At 30.9% G+C, this 21324-nt stretch overlaps 3 protein-coding genes and 2 non-coding genes across 6 annotated transcripts in view; 2 read left to right on the top strand and 3 right to left on the bottom strand.

The window, feature by feature from the left end:
* The first annotated feature begins 11209 nt into the window (after positions 1 to 11209).
* TRNAM-CAU (transfer RNA methionine (anticodon CAU)) lies at positions 11210 to 11295 on the top strand. The gene is given in 2 exon segments: positions 11210 to 11247; positions 11260 to 11295. It is a non-coding gene; the product is annotated as a tRNA-Met (tRNA).
* A 2-nt stretch (positions 11296 to 11297) lies between these two features.
* Positions 11298 to 13259, bottom strand: LOC102600676 (uncharacterized). The gene is made up of 3 exons (XM_006346455.2): positions 12917 to 13259; positions 12498 to 12819; positions 11298 to 11882 (listed from the first exon to the last, which is right to left on the bottom strand). Exons 1-3 carry the CDS (start codon positions 13257 to 13259, stop codon positions 11435 to 11437), a joined length of 1113 nt encoding a protein of 370 aa, XP_006346517.1. The 3' UTR covers positions 11298 to 11434.
* Positions 13260 to 15667: 2408 nt separating this feature from the next.
* On the top strand, positions 15668 to 15752 carry TRNAM-CAU (transfer RNA methionine (anticodon CAU)). Its single transcript is given in 2 exon segments — positions 15668 to 15705; positions 15717 to 15752. It is a non-coding gene; the product is annotated as a tRNA-Met (tRNA).
* An 84-nt stretch (positions 15753 to 15836) lies between these two features.
* On the bottom strand, positions 15837 to 17655 carry LOC102580165 (uncharacterized). Its single transcript, XM_006346315.2, has 3 exons — positions 17106 to 17655; positions 16568 to 16889; positions 15837 to 16383 (listed from the first exon to the last, which is right to left on the bottom strand). Exons 1-3 carry the CDS (start codon positions 17506 to 17508, stop codon positions 15936 to 15938), a joined length of 1173 nt encoding a protein of 390 aa, XP_006346377.1. The 5' UTR covers positions 17509 to 17655; the 3' UTR covers positions 15837 to 15935.
* Positions 17656 to 18253: 598 nt separating this feature from the next.
* The window catches only part of LOC102579417 (kynurenine formamidase), a 13519-nt gene continuing 10448 nt past the window's right edge, over positions 18254 to 21324 (bottom strand). For both annotated transcript variants that reach the window (XM_006346314.2, XM_006346313.2), the window contains 3 exons: positions 20668 to 20738; positions 18796 to 18951; positions 18254 to 18535 (listed from right to left, as the gene is read on the bottom strand). In XM_006346314.2, coding sequence (XP_006346376.1) covers positions 18826 to 18951; positions 20668 to 20738 — 197 coding nt within the window. In that variant the 3' untranslated portion in view covers positions 18254 to 18535; positions 18796 to 18825. The remainder of the gene's footprint in view (positions 18536 to 18795; positions 18952 to 20667; positions 20739 to 21324) is intronic.

Below are 21324 nucleotides of genomic sequence, written 5' to 3'. Positions count from 1 at the left end.
AATCTCTCTTCTATGTTGGGTAGTACTAAATATTTTATTCATATTCAACAAGTATTTTCCTTTTATGTCATTTTTTTTTTCTTCAAAATTTACATGAAAAAAAAGGAGAGAAGAAATGTGTTAGCTAGCTGGTTGTTGGCAGAGAAGAGGACTGGCTTTCTTTTTTGCAGCTACTACTGGAAAGCCAGAGAGAGAAAAGACAGAATATGTGCACTCTTTGTTTTTCTCTCTATTTATTTCAATTTCTCTCTCAAGTCACTTTCCTGCATGCATACTTTTGATGAACTACTCTATTTATATTGCCGCCTTTACTACTTACTATATAAAATCATAAATTCATCAACATTTTCTTTATTTCCTCTTATCTACACCTTCCATACCCAATTTTATATGATTTAGTTTGACCTACTTAACGATCTTAAATAAATTATAATATATATTTGTGTGGCTATAAATTATTAAACGGAAATAAGTGTTACTTGTTGTGATTGATTAAAAAAGCAAAGTGTCGTAGACTTAAAAAGAGGCAGTAATATATAGTCTATAAATTATAAAATTTAAAACCTCATCTTTTTAGAATGCCAAAATATGGAACTAAAACTTATAATTATTGAATTTGTCCATGTCTTTTGGAATATGTAAACTAGTCGATGTATAATCGTTAAACTCACACGAAACAAATTTGGTTATAGTATATGTGGATGGTAACGACCTTTAAACTATGTTGACAATTCAAATAGTTACTTTCTCAGTCAACGGTAATTGTCACTTTATGAAATTAATAGATAATTTTATATTTAATTTCTAATTTATCTTTATCATTAATTATAATCAATTTTCTATTATATTTTTTATAGTCAAAGGGTGATATAGTAAATTACCCTTCTATTTATTGATTCTTAAAAAGTGTACCAAAGTTAATAATGAACAAGTATTTGTTCGACAGAGAGAAGAGAGTTTAATAGATTAACACTTTTTTTCCCATGTAATAGTAACAAGAGAAATGAGAATATTCAGTGACGAAAATGATTTGTGCAAAACTCAAACTCAAATTTAGTATAATTTATACTAAAATTAATAGTAATATTCAGTAACAAAGCATAGCAATGATATTCCACAGAATTAAACTCTTAATATGTCTTATATCTTTGGCCTATTATTTTTTATTTTTTATTTAGAAGAGGTGTAAAGTTGTGCTTCACTAAAGACGATTGTAAGGTAAATAAACTTCTATTGCTTAGATGATCTTCAAATAAAATACTCTATGTGTTATAAGTAATTAATTTGAGACAAAAGAAAAGAAAAAATATGTCAAATGTGAGATAATAATTTCAATTGATTACTTAGTACGTTAAACCCAAGATTTTAAATGGCAAAAAGGCCTAGGAAGAAATCATTTTAAAGATGAAGTGCTCATTTTCAAAGGAGTAAATCCAAGGAGACCACATATTTAAGCCCAAAGTAAGAGTATAATAGGGTGAATTTCTTTTGTTTTCTTTTCACATTTGGTATCCATTTTAGATTCCAATTTTAATATGATTTATATTTGTTTTAAGTCTCAAATAACACAAATTTTATGTTTAAAAATTTCGTCTAAAAAATAATGCAGTTGGTTTTAAATATGACTTTGAAATTCAAAAGTCTCAATTAAGAATGAAGAAATAATTATCACGACATCATAATCGATGTATATTATAGAGTTTGTTTGGATGTAATGGGAGACAAGGGTTTTTGTCGGACATTGGGGTTTTTACTTTTCTTATTTTTGTAGAAGTAGAATACTCAATAATGTGTGTATGTCTTATTCAAACGGAGACCTTTTGGGGATTTTATTTGTAGTTGTTGTTTTGACTTTGACCTTATTTTACATACTATTTGCATCTTGACCCCACAATCTCTCTTTCTTTGGTTTTTTGGGTCTCCAAATTTTCTTCTCTCTCTAGTTTTGTGTATTTCTTTATCTCAAAACAATATATCTCTCTCTTCACATTAGTTTATTTATCATATTTTCACTTAACATAAAATTTAAAAAGATTTTTAAATTTTGGATTGTAATTTTCAAGTATATCAAAATGTTCTTTAATCATTTGATTCTAAATATGCAAGATAAAAAAAAATATAATTAAAAAATTATCAAAAAAAGAAAGATGTGTCAACGGACTAAAAATAAATCAAAAATAGGGAATACAACATTTTAAAAAAGAATATAACATAAATTAATTTGCTGGTTTTGGTTGTAGTTTTACACAGAGTTTAAAAATGATAAATAAATCTTTTAAATTTTTGTGCTCATAAAATAAAAATATGTAGAATATATTAAAATATTTTTTAAATTTTGTGTCTTGAATATGACTCTTAAATATCACTTGAAAAAAATTCATAGACAGTGATATTTCCATTATTCATATTAATTGTAAATAGAGTATAATTTTGTTCTTTCTAAAAAAGGGAGATTCCACTCGTTAACTTTTTGTTTATTTCAAGGAAAAAGAGAAAGTAGAGCAAACAAAAGGTTACTGACTTAGAAAAAAAATAAAGAAAGAAAAAAGGAAATTAGTGAAAACAAAGGTCACCCTTTTTACTGTCTGCTCCTAATAATCTTATGCTACAATTTTTAACGTATTAAGAAAATAAATCTCAAAATCATTTTTTAATATTTGAGATTATCCATCAATTAATATGTATGTTATGATAAAATATTCAAATTAATCATTATTTTCTTAATAGAAATACAAAGTCCAAAGCAAAAAACTAAAAAAGTAAAAGTGAAATGATCAGGAGTAGAAATTTCTTTAATAAAAGAGTGTAACTGAAAATAATTATTATTTTTGTGTTCAATTTTTAAAGTCACACTTGTTTTAAGATAAATATTTTATTTTATTTTAGCTAAAGTAACACTTATTTTTAAAAAAAGTACTACTAACTAATTTCTAACATAAGGTATCTTTCTAATTAATTTCACCTCTGATCAAATTTTTACTAACTTGTAGAAATAAATCTTGCGTATAAGAGAAATGAAAATATTGTTCTTAGCAGTAAAAGTGAAAAAAGGAAAATCAAGAAAAATTTAGCCAATTTAGTGAAATATTATAAATTGCAATAAATTTCTCATTGTTTCAAAAAGATTATGTCATTGTCATCTCACACTTGCGTGCTGGACAAAATCATCACTTGCCATCAAGTAATTTCCCCCCTTCAGTTTCATTTTGGTAAAACAAAATTTATCGTTTGACAATATTTTTTCGAAATTTATCAAATTTTGCATGTCATATGTCAAACATTTTTTTCGAAATTTAGCAAATTTTGCATGTCATAACATAGCAACATGCACAAACAAAATATATTAGTATAAAATACGTGTTGCCTCAGATATTTTTTTCATTCTTAAAGTTTGAATTATGAGTTTTTTTTTTGTTAAAAGTGGATAATTTTTATTTATCTCATTTAATCTAACTTTGATCTAGAATACCCCAATGACAAATCTGAAAATGTTTTTAACTAAAACTATATCAATCATCTTTTTTATTAAATTGGCTTATTAAAAACTATCAACTGTTTGTTTTTTCTTTTACTCCTTTCGTTCTAGATTAGTTGTCACATTACACTTTCTTTCAGAAATTATAAATAAAAAGTTTTTTATATATATAAAAATGAATTTATCCTCAACTCTTTTTAATGTAATCAATATTGTTTTCTCAAACGATTAATTGTAAGGACAAAATAGAAAAAGTCAACTAATTCTATTTTTGATTTTGTTAATCAATAAGTAAGTTGATAGCATAAACATTTTAAATAAAGTTCACAACTAATACAGAACAGAACGAGGAAGTACTTGTTAAATATTATGCACATTAATTAACAACAATAGTAACTTTAGCAATTGCATAAGTGCTAAGTGGCTTGAATAATCATCATCAATTATTAAATAGAACACGTTCAACAACTTTGCTTTTTTTTTAGTATATACTTTTGTGTATCTTATTGAATTTTCCCGATGGCTATCAACGCTCAAACTAATTAGTTCAATTGTCCACGTACAATATTGTAGAAAATTTATCTCCTTATTCAAATTAAAATTTAAAAATAGGCATTTTGTTACAATATTTCAAACAAGTGAAGGACATAAAAAGTTAAGTGACTCACATTTATTTGATAGATTAAATTACGTGTCAATCTCATTTAGATGAGTATCCTACCTATTCTTTTTGGTTCGATCTCAAAAGTCAAAAACATTCTAGTTTTTGCAATTTATATAGTGAAGTAAGTAAATAATGATTGAAGAAGAGTGAGGTAATTATTGTGACCTAACTGTGAAAGTTTAAACGTATTATATTTAGTAAGCGTTTGAATATATCAATATCATCAGAAATTGTGGCAGAGTGTGAAACTTTTGACATAAAAAATTATAAGTTTGAATAAAAAATTACAAGTTTGAAAAATACTCCAACTTTGACCAAAATTGCTATTTAAAATGATGCAATATTTATGATTTCCACGTAGGCACATATATACCTTTAAAATACACTATTAAATAGTACAAGGGGGTAAAAGGTCCTTTCCAAAGTTTGATATCGTAACAACAATTTCGGTCAAAATTGGAGTATTTTTCAGACCCTTTTCCCTTTTAATTGTCATAGATAATGTTGATAATAATGTTACAATAAAAAGAGACGATGACCACAGTAATATACTCACTGTAATTTCACGTATGAAATACAAATCAAAAGGTTGTTACGTGAAACTTAATTAGGGCCCGTTTGGCCATGTGATATGGTAGCATGATATGATATCATAATATGGAATTATGAGATGAAATTGAAGTTTTGTTTGAACATGCGTTATGAAATTTTGATGTTGTATATTTTCTCATAAACATAAGAATCTCATAAGTTGTAAAACTATTAAAATAGCCCCAATTGTTTATCCAATCTTACCAAATAAACAAAAATTTATAAAATCGCATAATATATTATTACATTGTTATTTGTTCTCTACTTAAGTAACTGTTTCATCTAACTTTAATTCAATAAAAAAATTGAACATAAGTTTTAGTGTACTAGTCTTTAATATTACTCAACAATCGATTGATGTGAGTTAAAGTGACTATATGTTGGTGATAATATAATAATAAATTTTATGTCGGTGAGAATAATTAATTTTAAAAAGTAATGATGTCATTATAAATTTTATTTACCTATGAAAAAAATGGTTAGTAGATATAAATGTGGAATTATTTTAACAAAATATAAACTTGTGGATCAATTTTTGTATTAAAAATATCTCAAATCATGATATGATATTTCCATATCATGGTTTTTGGAGAACATGAAATCACATCTCATGATACCATATCATGAGATGGAATCAACGTAAAATCGCATGTCTAAACGCTGATTTCATTTCACGATATCATAGCGTGATATGATATCGCATGGCCTAACGCCTACTTAATATGGACCAAACATATATATATTCCCAATTTACCATAGCTGTTTTTGCTATTTAAATTTTCTTGATTTTCTTATTTCAAATAAAGGGAAAAAGCTCTAACTAGTCCTTCATAAATCATACTCCCTAAACTTTTCAAATATCAATGAGATCAATGTTGAGTCCCCCCCACCAATAATTGTTGAATAATATGATTTGTGGTAGTACTACTTTTTTCTACCCCCACAACAAACAAAACACACAGAGGTCTAGTGGGAAAATAAAGGGGAAAATAGAAGAAAACTTTTTGACTTGGTCTGTTTTTTTGTTATATGTTGTTGTAGGAGTACTTGTTATTGTTTCATAAATAAAGTAAGGCAAAAATCTCTCCAAACTAAAAGTAAAAGTAAAAACAAAGCCTTCTTCTCTTTGCCTTATAATTTTCCTATTCCACTTTTTTTTTCATATATATATATATATATATATATATATTTGCTTACAGCTGTAAAGACGAAAAATACAGCATAACAAAGGGACCCATTAATACTATGATCATCTTTTTTTACCAAGAAAGAAAGAAAAAAAGAATGCCCAATTTTGACCTTTAGTTGAATTCATGTCATTTATACTGTTGACGTAGAAAAGGTGATATTCTAATTTGACCTTTGCAGTGAATTTGTATTTACTAACAACTCTTTTGTCTATGTCCATGTAATAATGTTGAATTAATAACTACTACTCCTTATATCACACTTTATTACATGATTTTTTCTTATTCTATCCTAAAAATATATACTATGTATTTTAAATAATTTCATTTAATCTTTATATTTTACTCTTCATTAACAATAGATCACAAATAAAAAACTTTTATATTTTAAATATAATTTTGATTACTATAGAAATATATCATATAAATTGGTACAGAGGAAATATTACTTTTGTTTATTTGTTTTCTTGGCACATCACCGATACTACTATTACTATGTAGGAGAATCTTGGCTCAAATTCTAGATTCATAATTATATAATAATTGTTATTCATAAATTATATATTTTCCCTTGAAGTAGTTTAATTTTTATATTGCTAATATTCTTATCTTTATTCCATATATAACCTTCGTCAGCCAAACAAATGAACAATGAAGTGATTATTTTCTTGTGCAACCTAATCGAATATTAAGTACATATGCCGGATCAACATGGATTGTGGCGTAGTGATGGAATCTCTTCCTCCTTAATTAGAGGTCTCAAGTTCGAGCTCTGTGTTTAGGGAAAGTACAATCCGGATATAATTAGACTCCAATGCGTGCTCCGAACACCGGATTGAAAAAAAGGACTTATGCCAGAGTTTATTTAATATGAATTATTCAAAACCAGTGAACTACCACATTGTATGCCTTATCATTTTCTTTTTCCAACCAAATTATAAGGGCAAAAAAATTGTTTTAAACCTTGGCTACCAAAAAATATAGTAAAATCCATGAATAAAAAAGGAAAGAGGAGAAAAGGCAACATTTATTAGGCATAGTTTTTGTATTTGTTTCATCTTGTGAATGAATTGAAGACGAAGAAACGTAACAGAGCAAACCTGTCAAGAAGTTGATGTAAGCAAATGATTTTTCAAACTTTGCCTTCTTTCTAGAGACACTATTAATAACTGCTGACATTAACAATGGCCTACAAACATTCGTACGTATGATTTTTCGCAAACGGTGTTACCTTCATTTATTGTGACAAATTAAATTCTATTTTTATGTGGCTGAATTATGGTAAGCGCACTGGATATATAGCTGTTAAATTAGGTCTTAGGCCTAACTCACACCCAAAAGCTAGCTCAAAGGGAGGAGGATTGCCCAAACCTTATAAGGAGTTCATCCATCTTATTAACCACTAATGTGAGACTTTTTATTTTAACAATAATAATACAACATTTTGTGTGATGAGCTATATATGTTCGACATTGAGAAGAACTAAGTGAAATCAAATTAAATGTCACATGTATATGTATGTTTTGATTTGTACTCTACAACATTCACATGCTATTCTTTGGTACGTAGGTTTTGGCCTTATCATCAAACTTGATTAGCTAGTTAGCATGTTTTCCAGTGTACACATTTACGTATCGTTACATTTTATAATTACTCGATCTCATTAAACATTTACTAGATAGTCATATGCTTTGGATTTCATTATAAAAACCTAGATATTGCTTTGGATTCTTTTTGGGACAAATTATGATGAATAGAAGGTGCTAAGCAATAAGTGAGAGTAGCAGAAGAAAGAGATTGAAAATTACGTACTGCAGTTGGAAGGACAAAAAATATTTGAACATCATATATATTAATATATGGTGACAAATAATAATTTAACTCACGCGATGTGTATGTATAATGTAAGCAAGTTGGACTCTTTCAGCTATCTCAATAAATAGCATGTATGGGGTCCTTTTTAGCTTTTTAAAAAATTTCATATATATTTTGGTTTAATTGTTCTACAATAGGTCCACTGACACAGATAATGTTCCATACATATTAACCAAGCTTCTTCACATCTTCCATGGTGACGAGTGGTGATGATGATACTGACACACCTCATAAGTAACTACGACCCTCAACCTTAGTTGGATGGATAATATGAATTCTCATGTTTGTTCAATATTTAAACTATTTACCAAGTGGAATCAGTTAATGATACTTACGTCAGAACGAACATCCTACATGACACGTACACCATTCGGGGCATGCTAAGCCTTCGTAGGTCTGCGTGAAATGTAGAATGCTTCGTGTATCATGCACTCTATATTGTGATAATTTATCATAAATTCACTCGTTGTACGCTGGCTATTCCTTCATATCTTTTAAGATTTTGATACACATACTCGTTAAGAAAATCATTTAATAGTTTTAAAAGGTACGCATACTTAGCTATAAATTGAATTCTTTTCTAAGACTTCCCCTCAATTGAGTGAATATCAAGAACCACTTGATCAATAATTTCAAGAATTTAGGTAGCCATATATTGTTTTTTTTTACAAACTGGTCGACACTTAAATACATACTTTCAAACAACAGAACCTCCAATAGTAATTATTGAATTACAAGCAGACATAAATGGGTGCCCACAAATTCCAATATTGAGGTAGTACATTTTAGATTTAAGAACAAGTAGACGAGGTAACATTATTAATACCATAAATAATAATGGCAATTTCTACTGTCTTGGATAACGTGGTCCTATGATTTTTCTAACTAAAGGCCATTGGTCTGTAAATTTTTCTCTTTGGAATTTTTGCAATATAAAATATAGAGAATTGAAAAATAAAATAAAATTATGGGGTGTGGGGTGGTCAATTCATTGGACCCAACATCTGAGAAAACTTTTGCGGCCACATTGGAAGCATGTCTTGTTTTTCAGACAGAGATCTGAGTATCTCAATGACAGTGGCAATATGATGAGTATTGAGTATTTGCCCTTATCTATATATAATATATGGTCACCACTTCTAAATCTCAAATATCGACTAGTGGTGCAAATTTAATAATTTCACATTGTCTATTTCACGGCCCGTTATGTCTTCTATGACAGCCCTTATATGTTCCGCCTGCATATATAGAGTATTTTAAGAAGTGAACATCTTCTTATTAATAGCAAAATTTTGATACCATGCACTAATTTCTTTTTATTAAAGATGGGGTTGTAATCAACTTTTAGCTAATACTTCTTAACCTATTCTTACTTTCAAGAACACTACTTTGGTGATTCAAATTATCGTGTATACTCATTAAGGGAAAGATTTGAGTTTGATTATTTTGCTATTGATAACTTTTAGTCATAGTTTATATTCGATTTCACAAAAAAAAATTAGTAGTTTTGAACTCATAAGAGTCCATATATATAGTTTTCCACCGTTACAATTGTGATCACCACTATCATTATTAGCCACTAGCAATAACCATCACCACTGCTATCACTACACACATCTCCATCCTCACTAAAAAATATAAAATGTTCCATTATTTTTTATCAAATAATAATTTTATGTTGTAAAAAATTATATATATATTTTTTAATAATTAATTATCTTTTTATTTGGATTGTCTATTTATTATGTTTTAAAATAAGTAAATTATGCACCTTCAGATGTTAATTATATTAATATGCATTCATATTCAAATATTATAATCTTAATGCAAACAAATTGGGTCTTTAAGACGCTATAAACTTACATGTAAACAATTTCTTGCTTCATTTATCACCCAAATGATGTAAAATACACAGCATCAATTTTATCCCCCAAAAATTACCATGAAATTGTGAGGGCTTATATTATATATATTTTTCTTCAAAAATATTACACTCCATTTGAAAAGCCAAAAATAAATAAATGTAAAGGTGGTGAAGTAAAGTTAAAGAGAGTGCGATCAAGTGATGATAGGAATAAAGATATAAATATAATGACAAGACGAAGACCCTGTCAATCTAGAATATTTTTCCATAGTAAGGTAAAAACTCAAAACAATAATTTTAAAAGTTGGAATGTGAAAATTTCTATAAATTCTAATTTGTTACCTACATAATATTCCATTTTCGATTTACCATATGGTACATCTCTTAATTTCTTGCCCGTGACACTGTCCTTGTCTAACTATTAATGTTATATTTGTACCTTCATTTTAATTTGAATGTTTCTTTTCTGAAATATTAATCTACCATATTTTTTTTTTGGAGGCCTCGCTGTGTTTTCTTTTTATACTTTGTGGTTTTAGGTACTTTGGTTGTGGCACTTGTGGGAAAAGACAGGTTGAGATATCCATGAGATTTTCTTATCACCCACTTATCCCATCAGTTATATTAAAATAGTAGAATGATAATCGTGAGGCTAAATAATACTTATTACTAAAAACGAGATAAGATAATCTCATGAGATATTTCGAAATTATTATACTTATTCCATCAACAAAACGATTCTAGGGTTTTACAAGCCGGTGTAAAGAGACCACAATTCGAAATGTGGTGTAACAAGTTTCTTCCTTGGATTACGTATTTATGTTAATTACTTAATAAAATTGATTAGCTTTGAATACCTTTTTTTTTTCTTCAATCATATAACATGACCAATTTGGATTGTTTTCTTCTTGTTAAAAGTTCATTAATTGTAAGGGGGATTTAGCGCCCTCTCGCAAAGAAAACTCTATTTGAAGACTTTCTGATTAAGGGCGAGGGAACTTTTACCCTTCCACACACACAATCCGGTGATAAAGTGAGATATTTGTGAGTTATGTAAAGTACTCGAAAGCCTGAAATCAACATAACTAATATTGGGCCTTAAACAGAGTAGTCCGGCCCATAACTCCGGGCTTACTCCTTCTTGGGCTTTTTTTCATCTGATCTGATTGGTCTTCTGAGCATTCAGTCCTATAGAAAAGTTTGATATTTCAGAGTAAAATACTCAATATTTCAACAATTTTAAGCAAACCTGTAATCATATTACTAAGAAAAACAGTTTTATTTAGTAGTAAATAACATATATAAACCATAGTGATTGTGAATTTTTATATTAACGAAATGGAAATCTTAAATTTGACCCATATTATTAATTACAAACAATTTGGATTTACTGAGAATATCTACTCTGTTCTTGCATTACGAAAAACTCAAATATGAATGAGTATATTTCCCAGAATTTACCTTTTATATTTGAAAAATACAGAACAAAATGTAATATTTATTTAAAATCTATAATATGATAAATTAAAACAAAGAGAATACTAAACACAAATGGGGTGGTGGCGCAGTTGGCTAGCGCGTAGGTCTCATAGCTTTCTGAGTAATCCTGAGGTCGAGAGTTCGAGCCTCTCTCACCCCATAATACTTTTTAAATAAATAAATTACACAACTTAATATTATTTGAGGAGAAATTTAAAACAAGGTACATTCTTTTGGTTTCTAAACCTTATTTTTTTTAATTTATTCGCGAGCAACAATTAGTGTTTAATCAAAACATTCTAGCGCTTGCAGACAACTCCACGTCCATAAATTCCACTATTGCATCTCAAGCTAGGCATCTCCAAATTATTCAACGAACCCTCATTTACTGCTTGAAACTTAGAAACAGAGCAATCAGCATTAAATAGTCCTGAAGCTGAAAACTCTTTATCACCTCCCATTACAGGCATTGAAGCACCCATTTTCACTCTGCTCACATAATTCCTTCTATAAGTTTGTCCCAAAACACCACTCACTTCATCACTGAGCGTGAAAAATTTGAATCCAAGTTCAAGATGAGCAAAACAATCGTCTTGTGTTATGCCATAGTTATGAACTCGCGATTCCTTCTCTGTAATTGGCACCACCTTTGCTGTAATCTTGAAAATATTTTCAACTTCGATTACAATTTCGTTCGTGTTGCTTGTTCGAGTGATGTATGTTGTTGGTTCAGATTCAGACATCCATCTGTCGAGACATAATATAATATTATTGAGACATAATATAATGGGGAACTTTAACATATAGCCACTAAAAAATAGCTCAATTACTCTCCATAGCTATAGTTTGATAATTACAATTTGCAGCTATATGTTATAGGGAGGAGAGAGGCGAGTGAGACTGTGAGAGAGAGGAGAGAGGCGAGCGAGATTGGGAGAGGGAGGAGAGAGGCGAGCGAGAGAGTGGGAGAGAGGTGAATTGTATATGTATATAGGTTAGATAATTGTATATTATACATATGCATTTGTATATATGGCAAGCGAGATTGGGAGAGGGAGGAGAGAAGCGAGCGAGTTTGGGAGAGGGAGGAGAGAGGCAAGCGAGAGAGTGGGAGAGAGGTTGAATTGTAATATGTATATAGGCTAGATAATTGTAGATTATACATATGTATTTGTATATTCTGGCGAATTATACATATACTATACAAACGTTACTAATTATACAAACTCGAAGTCAGCCCGTGTAATTAATGTATAATGTTAGTCGTGAGTGGTAATTATTGCAAACTATAGCTATGATGAGTAATTAAGTAGTATAAGTTTGCTTAACCGCGTAATTTTCCCTAATATAATTAAATGTTACCTTTCGCCTTCTTTGTTTGGGAGAAGAATAGATTCGTCATCAAAGTTTAGGTAAAGACGATCGATGGCATCATCCCATGTTGATGTCTTTTGTGCTCCAATAGAGATCTTGTGAGTACCATATAAGATACCAATGGCTTGAACCCAAGTGAAGTCTCTCTTCATGTTTTCATTTCGTTTTCCAATAAAGTGGCCATTGATGTGAAGGTTAGAGTCTGAGACCAAGCAAAAATCTTTATCCTTGTTGCCATGAAAATAGAAAGTAATTCCATCAGCACCAATAAAACGTGGATCTTGGCAAACTGCTCCTGGCTTGTCACAGCCTGTAGACGTTTATATAAATTACACGCTTCAGTGTATATAAGTTAAATCGAATTATTATAGAAAGTATATATATGTGTGTGTGGAAGAAAAACTTACTGCAAACAGGTTTGCAAGAGACACAATCAACTTGACAAGTACCGGGGCAACTACTAGGGCATATATGTTGTTGATCGTAACATTTGAGATATTTTTTGTCTTTGCTCTTACACTTAACTTTTTTGGGAGATGTTGATGGAGGAGGGTAATAGGGAGGAGGCGATGGGCCATCAATGCAAATAGGTTTACAGGAACGACACTCAGTTATACATCCATTAGGACAGAATTTGGGACAAACATGTGGAAGATTTTTGCATTGTTTGATCTCATCATCAGAGCAATGAGAATGGCTTGGATGGTCAGCTATTCCAGGAGGAGTGGCCTCTACTATTGCTACAATCATTACTAATAAAACCACAACAATGTGGGAAAATAATTGAGCCATTTTAATTTCCTTTTTTAGTAAATATGTTGTTGAATAAAATTGTATTGAGTTATGGGATTTGCTTAGGAACAATTAACCTCTTTTTATAGGAATTGAGAATGAGAAAAGTAAGGCTAATTGTTTCGTGTCATAATGTCAAATGTTTCTTTTTTGTTTAAAAAAGTATAATTGTATGTTTCTTGATAAGTAATCTAGCTCATACTTTAATTTCTTTTATTAAGTCAACTTCAACATTCTCTATCAATTCCCCTACTAATTTGTCGCTATTATTCATATAAGCATAATATAATAGTATATGTCATCACTTGATCATAAAGTATATATTACATTATTTTTATACATCGTAAATCATGACATTAATAATATGAGTTATTATTCACATTTTAATACATCATATTCATGAATATATCTTTTAATCCATAACTAGTGGAGTGTATATATGTATACGCAACCTACGATGCAATCAGACAAAGCGATATACAATATTCATGAATAAAATGAAGAAATATGTTTAACTTGTGAAGAGTTTATAGTACTATTAATTAATGAAGTGCATGTAATATAATGTTGGGAGGGTTGGCCCTTTTCTTCCCAATTAATCTGGAATAATTAGGAGTTTGCGTAATTTCATTAGTACGTAAAGGCCTACACATACATATTCTGTCCGTTCATTTTTACTTGTCACTGTTTGACTTAGCACATCCATTAACAAAACAATTATTAATATAGGTATTTTATCAAACTATCCCTATTAAATGATGCTTAATTAGATCTTGGAAATGATTTGGAAGATAAACATTTAATGCTGAGGGTAAAAAAAATTTTAAAAAATTATCTTTTCTTGAAATGTCAAAAGTGACAAGTAAAAGTGAACGAAGGGAATATTTCAAAGTTTCGCATGCATGGCTTGATTCGCTGTTGGCGCGTATGTATTGGAAATATATATACAAACGCAATATATATAGTAATACAGTCAGATCTTTCTATAATAGTTAATTTATGACAATATTTCATTCTAATGAACGATATATATAGTTTTCTTTGGTGCTTTCATATTGTGTTATATTCCATATTCTCTATAATAGAATTTTACCGTAGAAATGTTATATTCAGACAAACGATATCATTATAAAGGGAGTCATTTACTGTAAAAATATTATATTCAGACAAACGATATCATTATAAAGAGATTTGACTGTAATAATTATATCATAATAACTGATACCACTATTAAGTAGTACTCTGAATTGTTTGTGTCTATCAAACTTAAAGTTGGCACTTCCATGTTACGTACATTGAAGCTAATTATTTTCATTAAGTGACTACTATTCTACTAAGTCAAACTCATAAAATGTCCTTTTTTTAATTTCTTGTCGTTATACTCTGTTGATGAATTTATGGAATATTACTACATTTCCATTAGAGTGGGGGAAGACGTTTAATTTCTTCTTCCAATTCGTCTATTACATCCTGAATTTTGATAATTTTTTGTTTTTAAATGCATGCAACAATATAGTAATTGACATTTTTGTGTAGACCAAGAAAAACTATGCGAAAGGGAAGTAACAACGAAAAGATGGAAGAAAGGTTAAAAAAATAAAAAAAGAATTACACTGCAGAAAAAATTCACACTTCTCTTTATACTTCATTAATCACTAAGTCATATTTAATCGATCGATTGGTCAACAATTAATTTACGGATCAATCTTACACATATTAAATCCCCTAAGCAGACTAGAAAAGTTATTTCCTCGTTCAAATGTCGCTAAAACGTACCTTTATACATATGCTTTAATTTACATAATTCAATTCTACTTCAAATGGATTGGTTTTATCAGGCTTATTTCATTATTATATATGCCCATTTGGATATGCGATATAAAAAGATTGATTTGAAAGTTCAAATTTTGTTTGAACATGTAATTTGGAATTCTTAAGTTTCCCTAATTCTTATACAATCTTACCAAATGAGCAAACTATAGTTCATAAACAAGATATCAGAATATTCTAAGGCATCCGATTGATCAATCACATATCTCCATGTTCCTTTTATAAATAAATATTTACAATTACTTACAAACTTTCGAATGCACATAATTTTATAAAAATCCATTAGTCAATAATAATGGTAACTAGTTATTCTTTATAATCATTTTATATGGTACGAACAATCTCTACGTGAGCATGAGTCTTTTTTTGCAAATTTTTTAATAATGTTTGTTTACTTTTTAACAAAAATATAAACTCACGGGCCAAATTTGACATTTAAAAATTTTGAAATCACAATTTGGAAATCTAAATCATTTTTTTTCTTAGAAAACTTGAGGTATAAATATATTCGTACAAGTGGACAACGTATACACAAAGGGGTGGTGGCGCAGTTGGCTAGCGCGTAGGTCTCATAGCTTCTGAGTAATCCTGAGGTCGAGAGTTCGAGCCTCTCTCACCCCACTATAAATTTTTCAATTCAATTACATAAATTTTTCGAAATATAAAAGAGTAAAACAATAATCTTATTTGAAGTTTAATGCATATATAATTTTTGATTAAGCATAGTTTTTGATACATTCCATGGTTTCTAATTAACCTTATTTTTTTAAATTTCTAACACAATCAATGTTTAAACAAGAAATTCTAGCGTTTGCAGACAACTCCACGTCCAGACATTCCGCTGCTACATTTCAAGTTGGGCAGCTCCAAATTATTCAACAAACCCTTATTTACTGCTTGAAACTTAGTAACAGAGCAATCAGCATTAAATAGTCCTGAAGCTGAAAATTCTTTGTCACCTCCCATTACAGGCATCAAAACACCCATTTTCACTCTGCTCACATAATTTCTTCTATAAGTTTGGCCCAAAACACCACTCACTTCATCACTTAGTGACAAAAATTTGAATCCAAGTTCAAGATGAGCAAAACAATCGTCTTGTGTTATCCCATAGTTATGAATTCGCGATTCTTCCTCTGTAATAGGCACCACCTTTGCTGTAATCTTCAAAATGTTTTCAACTTCGATTATAATTTCATTGGTGTCACTTGTTCGAGTAATGGAAGTCATTGGTCCAGTTTCAGACTCCCACCTGTCGAGACATAATATAATAAAATAACTAAAAAGTCAGCTAACTCTCTTTAAAAACATAAGCTTTTAAATGAAAGTGAATATTTGTGCAAATAAAATAAAAATTGTACATGTTTGGCTCATTAAAAAACAAATTTGTGAACATGTAAAAGGACGTATTGAGACATAATATAATTAAACAGTACCTTGCGCCTTCATTGTCTGGGAGAAGGATAGTTTCACCATCAAAGTTTAGGTAAAGACGGTCGACGGCATCATCCCATGTTGCTGTCTTTTGTGCTCCTATTGAGATCTTGTGAGTACCATAAATGATACCAATGGCTTGAACCCAAGTGAAGTCTCTCTTCATGTTTTCGTTTCGTTTTCCTATGAAGTGACCATTGATGTGGAGGTTAGAGTCTGAGACTAGGCAAAAATCTTTGTCCTTCTTGCCGTGGAAGTAGAATGTAATTCCATCAGAACCAATGAAACGTGGATCTTGGCAAACTGCTCCTGGCTTGTCACAACCTACGTAGACGTTCATATAAATTAAAACACTTGCTGGTTATTGGATATACTATTAAGAAAAATGGTCCTTATAGTCAATATATAGGGACTATAAAAATCAAGTTCTTACTGGTATTGAAATGTCCTTATCGAGCAATTTTTAATACTATCAAGTTACTAAAAAGATACACTTATACATAAATTCATTAAAAAGTATATGGTGGATGAGGAACTTACTGCAAACAGGTTTGCAAGAGACACAATCAACTTTACAAGTACCAGGGCAAGTGCTAGGGCATGTATGTTCTTGATTGTAACATTTGCTATGTTTCTTGTCCTTGCTCTTGCACTTAACCTTCTTTGGGGATTTTGGTGGATGGGGGTGATCGGGTGTTGGAGTTGGAGGTGATGGTGATGGACCATCAATGCAAATAGGCTTACAAGAACGACACTCAGTTATGCAGCCATTGGGACAGAACTTGGGACAAACATGTGGAAGATTTTTGCACTGTTTGATCTCATCGTCAGAGCAATGAGAATGGCTTGGATGATCAGCTATTCCAGGGGGAGTAGCCTCTACTATTGCCACAACCATTACCAAGAAAATCCCAATTAATCCCACAACATATGATCGAGCCATTTTCCTTATGAATATATGAGAACCTTATAGTAAGTATGTTGTTGTAATATTTGAGTTGTGGGATTTCCATAAAGAACAACCTCCTTTTATAGGGGTTGAGTTCCTAAAAGATGAGAAAAATAAGCTTATTCTTTCGTGTCATACTGTCAATGTTTTTTTTTTTTTTTTTTGTATAATTGCATGTTTCTTGGTAAGTCATCTTGTAGCACATGCTTCTTTTATCAAGTCAACTCTATTTTCTTCACTAGTTTGTCGATATTTGTATGAACGTATGGCATCACTTGATAGTAAAGTTGCGAAACTAGTACTTTTCGCATCTTTAACTTCTATATAATAACTCATAAAAAAGTGTGATTTGTAAATTTAGAAAAATATGATAGCAAATTAATGACTTGCCACAAGCATAAAAATCATTTAAATTGTGAGTATATATAACTTAAATCCATAACTAATACTCATACATGTATGTGAACCCTACATATGAAGCAATGAGAAGGAATAACTTGTGAAGAACTTATAGTAATAATTAAGTGTGATGTTGGTGGGGTCGGTCCTTTTCTTGTCAATTAATCTGGTATAGAGTGGTTTGCGTAATTTCAATAGTACGTAAAGAACCACACATTCTTTGGGCTATTAGGGTCGGGTATATGGGTTGAATGGATCTCATTTTTTTTTTAGGTGTGGAAGTGAATCCATAAGCAAGTCCTGTGGAGCAAAAAATTTAACCAAATATATACTTTCAATGGATTAGTGAACCACCCATGAAATTTTCCTCTCCTGTCGAAAGCAATATAATGACGACAGTAAACATCATCACCTTAAAACAAAAATAACTTGGATCTAAATATGTTGATGACACTGTCAATCCATAAAACCATAAGACATAACATGAAAACCGCAGATTATTTGCTCATGCAACGCGTTTTCAGCGTAACAGCTGATAACAATTACAGCCTAAACTACTCTGAGAATATGTTCCCTTTGCAGCACTTTTTCTTATTCAACGCTATCTCCAGTGCAGTGCTTCCTGCAGCAATTTATCCAAGCAAACAGAGTGAAGAGTACACAACCAAGAAGAAAAGAAAAGGATATAAAATTTCATGCTATGTATTATGGGGCCGTCAGATCAAATGGATTCAAGTATGGTATACCCAAGAAATTAATAGCGAGGAGATGCAATAACCAAGATCAGATTGAAAGTTTTTCACACTGAACAAGACAGCATAAAAGGTAACATGTTATTTATCAAAAAAGATAAGACATACAAGGCAACATGTTTAAAAGTACCTTATGGTTGAGGGAGATACGAGGAGAGTGTTACTTAATCAGTATACATCTAATAGGTGATCCCTCCGCACCAAGCAACCTTAAGGGCAGACAGTGTACAGTGTACAAGCCAGCTTCTATATCATCCAGCTTCAGCCCTTCTACAAGAATAATCTCCTGGAACATTTCAAATACCATAATGTTGGCAGGATTATTAACTGGCTAACAAGTAAATGTCAATAATGTGACTAAAGTATAAACATTCTATTGTCTCCTTAAAACAAAGAACAGAGATAATACTTGACTATAATTTTCTTTTTCTTTTTTTTTTCTCGCTTTCACAATCTAGAAAACAAAGATCATGTCATAGGTCAACCATCAAAAGGTTGACATATTTCCAATGTTTAAGTTCAACTAACCTCCACTCGGTTACCAACTCAGATTTCATGTCATAGGTCAACCATCAAAAGGTTGACATATTTCCAATGTTTAAGTTCAACTAACCTCCACTCGGTTACCAACTCAGATTTCATGTCATAGGTCAACCATCAAAAGGTTGACATATTTCCAATGTTTAAGTTCAACTAACCTCCACTCGGTTACCAACTCAGATTTCATCTTTTATGAGTTCCATTACATGAAAAGGATAAACAGGAATGACATACAAGTTAATATTTGCCACCGCCTCCTCTAGTTCTCGACATATATTTTTTTTCTTCATAAGGAAAACTTCAGCCAAGGAAGTGGAGGAGGCCCATGCACTTAACCATTAAAAATTGACAACCCTCCATAACTTAGAAGGTTAAGATGCAAATATTGTATAGTTTCAAGGTAAAGAAACTATGATTGTTAATTGTCATTATTGCGTGACTATTCAGATTTCTTCTACAAATGTAGTACAAGTGAAGATCAACAGACCCACAATAACCTAACCCACTTTGCAGAAAACATCTAGCGCATAAGATTTTGAAAGCACCATAATTGCTACAACTAGCATCAATTTTGAGTTGCTGGTGATTAGAGTTAGATGCTGCTTGTAGCAATTAGGAAACGGAAAAAGGACAAATATACCCCTGAACTATCGTAAATGGTATGCAGATACCCTCCGTCATACTTTTGGGACATTGGTGCCCCTGTTGTCCAAAAACTAGAGCAAATATGCCCTTCACTCTAACAGAAGCCTAAATAGGGACACGTGGCGCAATCTTATCCGTCGATCCGATATTTAATAAATGTCGGATGGGTGGATAACATTGTGACACCTGTATGTCCGTTAGTATAAAGGATATATATGCTCTAGTTTTTGGACGGCAAGGGCACCAATGTCCCAAAAGTATGACGGAGGGTATCTGCATACCATTTACGATAGTTCGGGGGTATATTTATCCTTTTTCCCATTAGGAAATATTACAGTGAATCATTTTGTTATCGGCCCTTCACCGTATTTAGTTGGACCAAGGTTAAATAACACCAAAGAAGTTTCCTGGTAAATAAGAAGTTGGGAATCTGATCTAAATTTGAAAAATATAGGAAAGCAGGAATTTTCTATCTCCATGATATGCAATCACTTTCTGTTTTTTGTTTTTTTTTCTTTTCTTTTCTTTTCTTTCCACCTTAAAAAAGAATGAGTTGGATCAATAGTCCCATTTACTGCTAAGAGCAACTAGATTATGTAACACCTTTCTCATGTAATTATGAAATATTAACTCGAGCCAAAGTAGAAAAATTAGACAATTCAAAAAATCAGAATTCCGCGCAAAGCATAGAATCTTCATTTATACATTTGCAAGCACACAGACACCCCTCAGTCGACACCCCCAATTTTCCCGCGATGTGAATCTAATCATAGGGGGCAAAATATAAGTTCAACTTAGTCCGAATATGACGACTTACCCTGCTTTTCAGGAAAACATGATGGGCAGGAAGCAAATCATCAAATGCAGCAACCGATAAGTAATCAATTCCTGAAAAACAAATAAAAAAATGTTGGCTACGAATTTTTCTACCAGTCAATAATTGATTAAGAGGGATCATTAAACATGACATTATGGGGGCTTTTCACAATTTCCACTCAACTGGGATGTTTGAAAAGAGCTATAATGCAACCTACATAGCACTGATTCCTAAAAAGATAGGAGCAAAGGAACTTAAGGACTTCAGACCTATCAGCTTAATTGGAAGCTTCTATAAGCTAATGTCCAAGGTTTTGACCGAAAGGTTGAAGAGAGTTGTGGATAAGTTGGTAGACAAACAACAGATGGCTTTTATCAGAGGCAGACAGATAATGGATGCAGTGCTTATAGCTAATGAAGCAATTGATTCTAGAGTGTCCCAGAAGAAACCTGGTATACTATGCAAACTTGATATTGAGAAAGCATATGACCATGTGAATTGGGATTTCATTCTAAGTATGCTGAGACAAATTGGATTTGGTAGCAGATGGATCAGTTGGATCAAGTTTTGTATTTCAACTGTTAAGTTTTCAGTACTCGTCAATGGGTCTCCTGAAGGCTTTTTCAGTGCACACAGAGGAATCAGGCAAGGGGATCC

Source organism: Solanum tuberosum, unplaced genomic scaffold, assembly GCF_000226075.1.
Source record: "Solanum tuberosum cultivar DM 1-3 516 R44 unplaced genomic scaffold, SolTub_3.0 scf00073, whole genome shotgun sequence".
NCBI lineage: Eukaryota > Viridiplantae > Streptophyta > Magnoliopsida > Solanales > Solanaceae > Solanum > Solanum tuberosum.
Note: the sequence above shows the minus strand (reverse complement) of the source record. Positions and strands in the feature narration are given on the sequence as shown.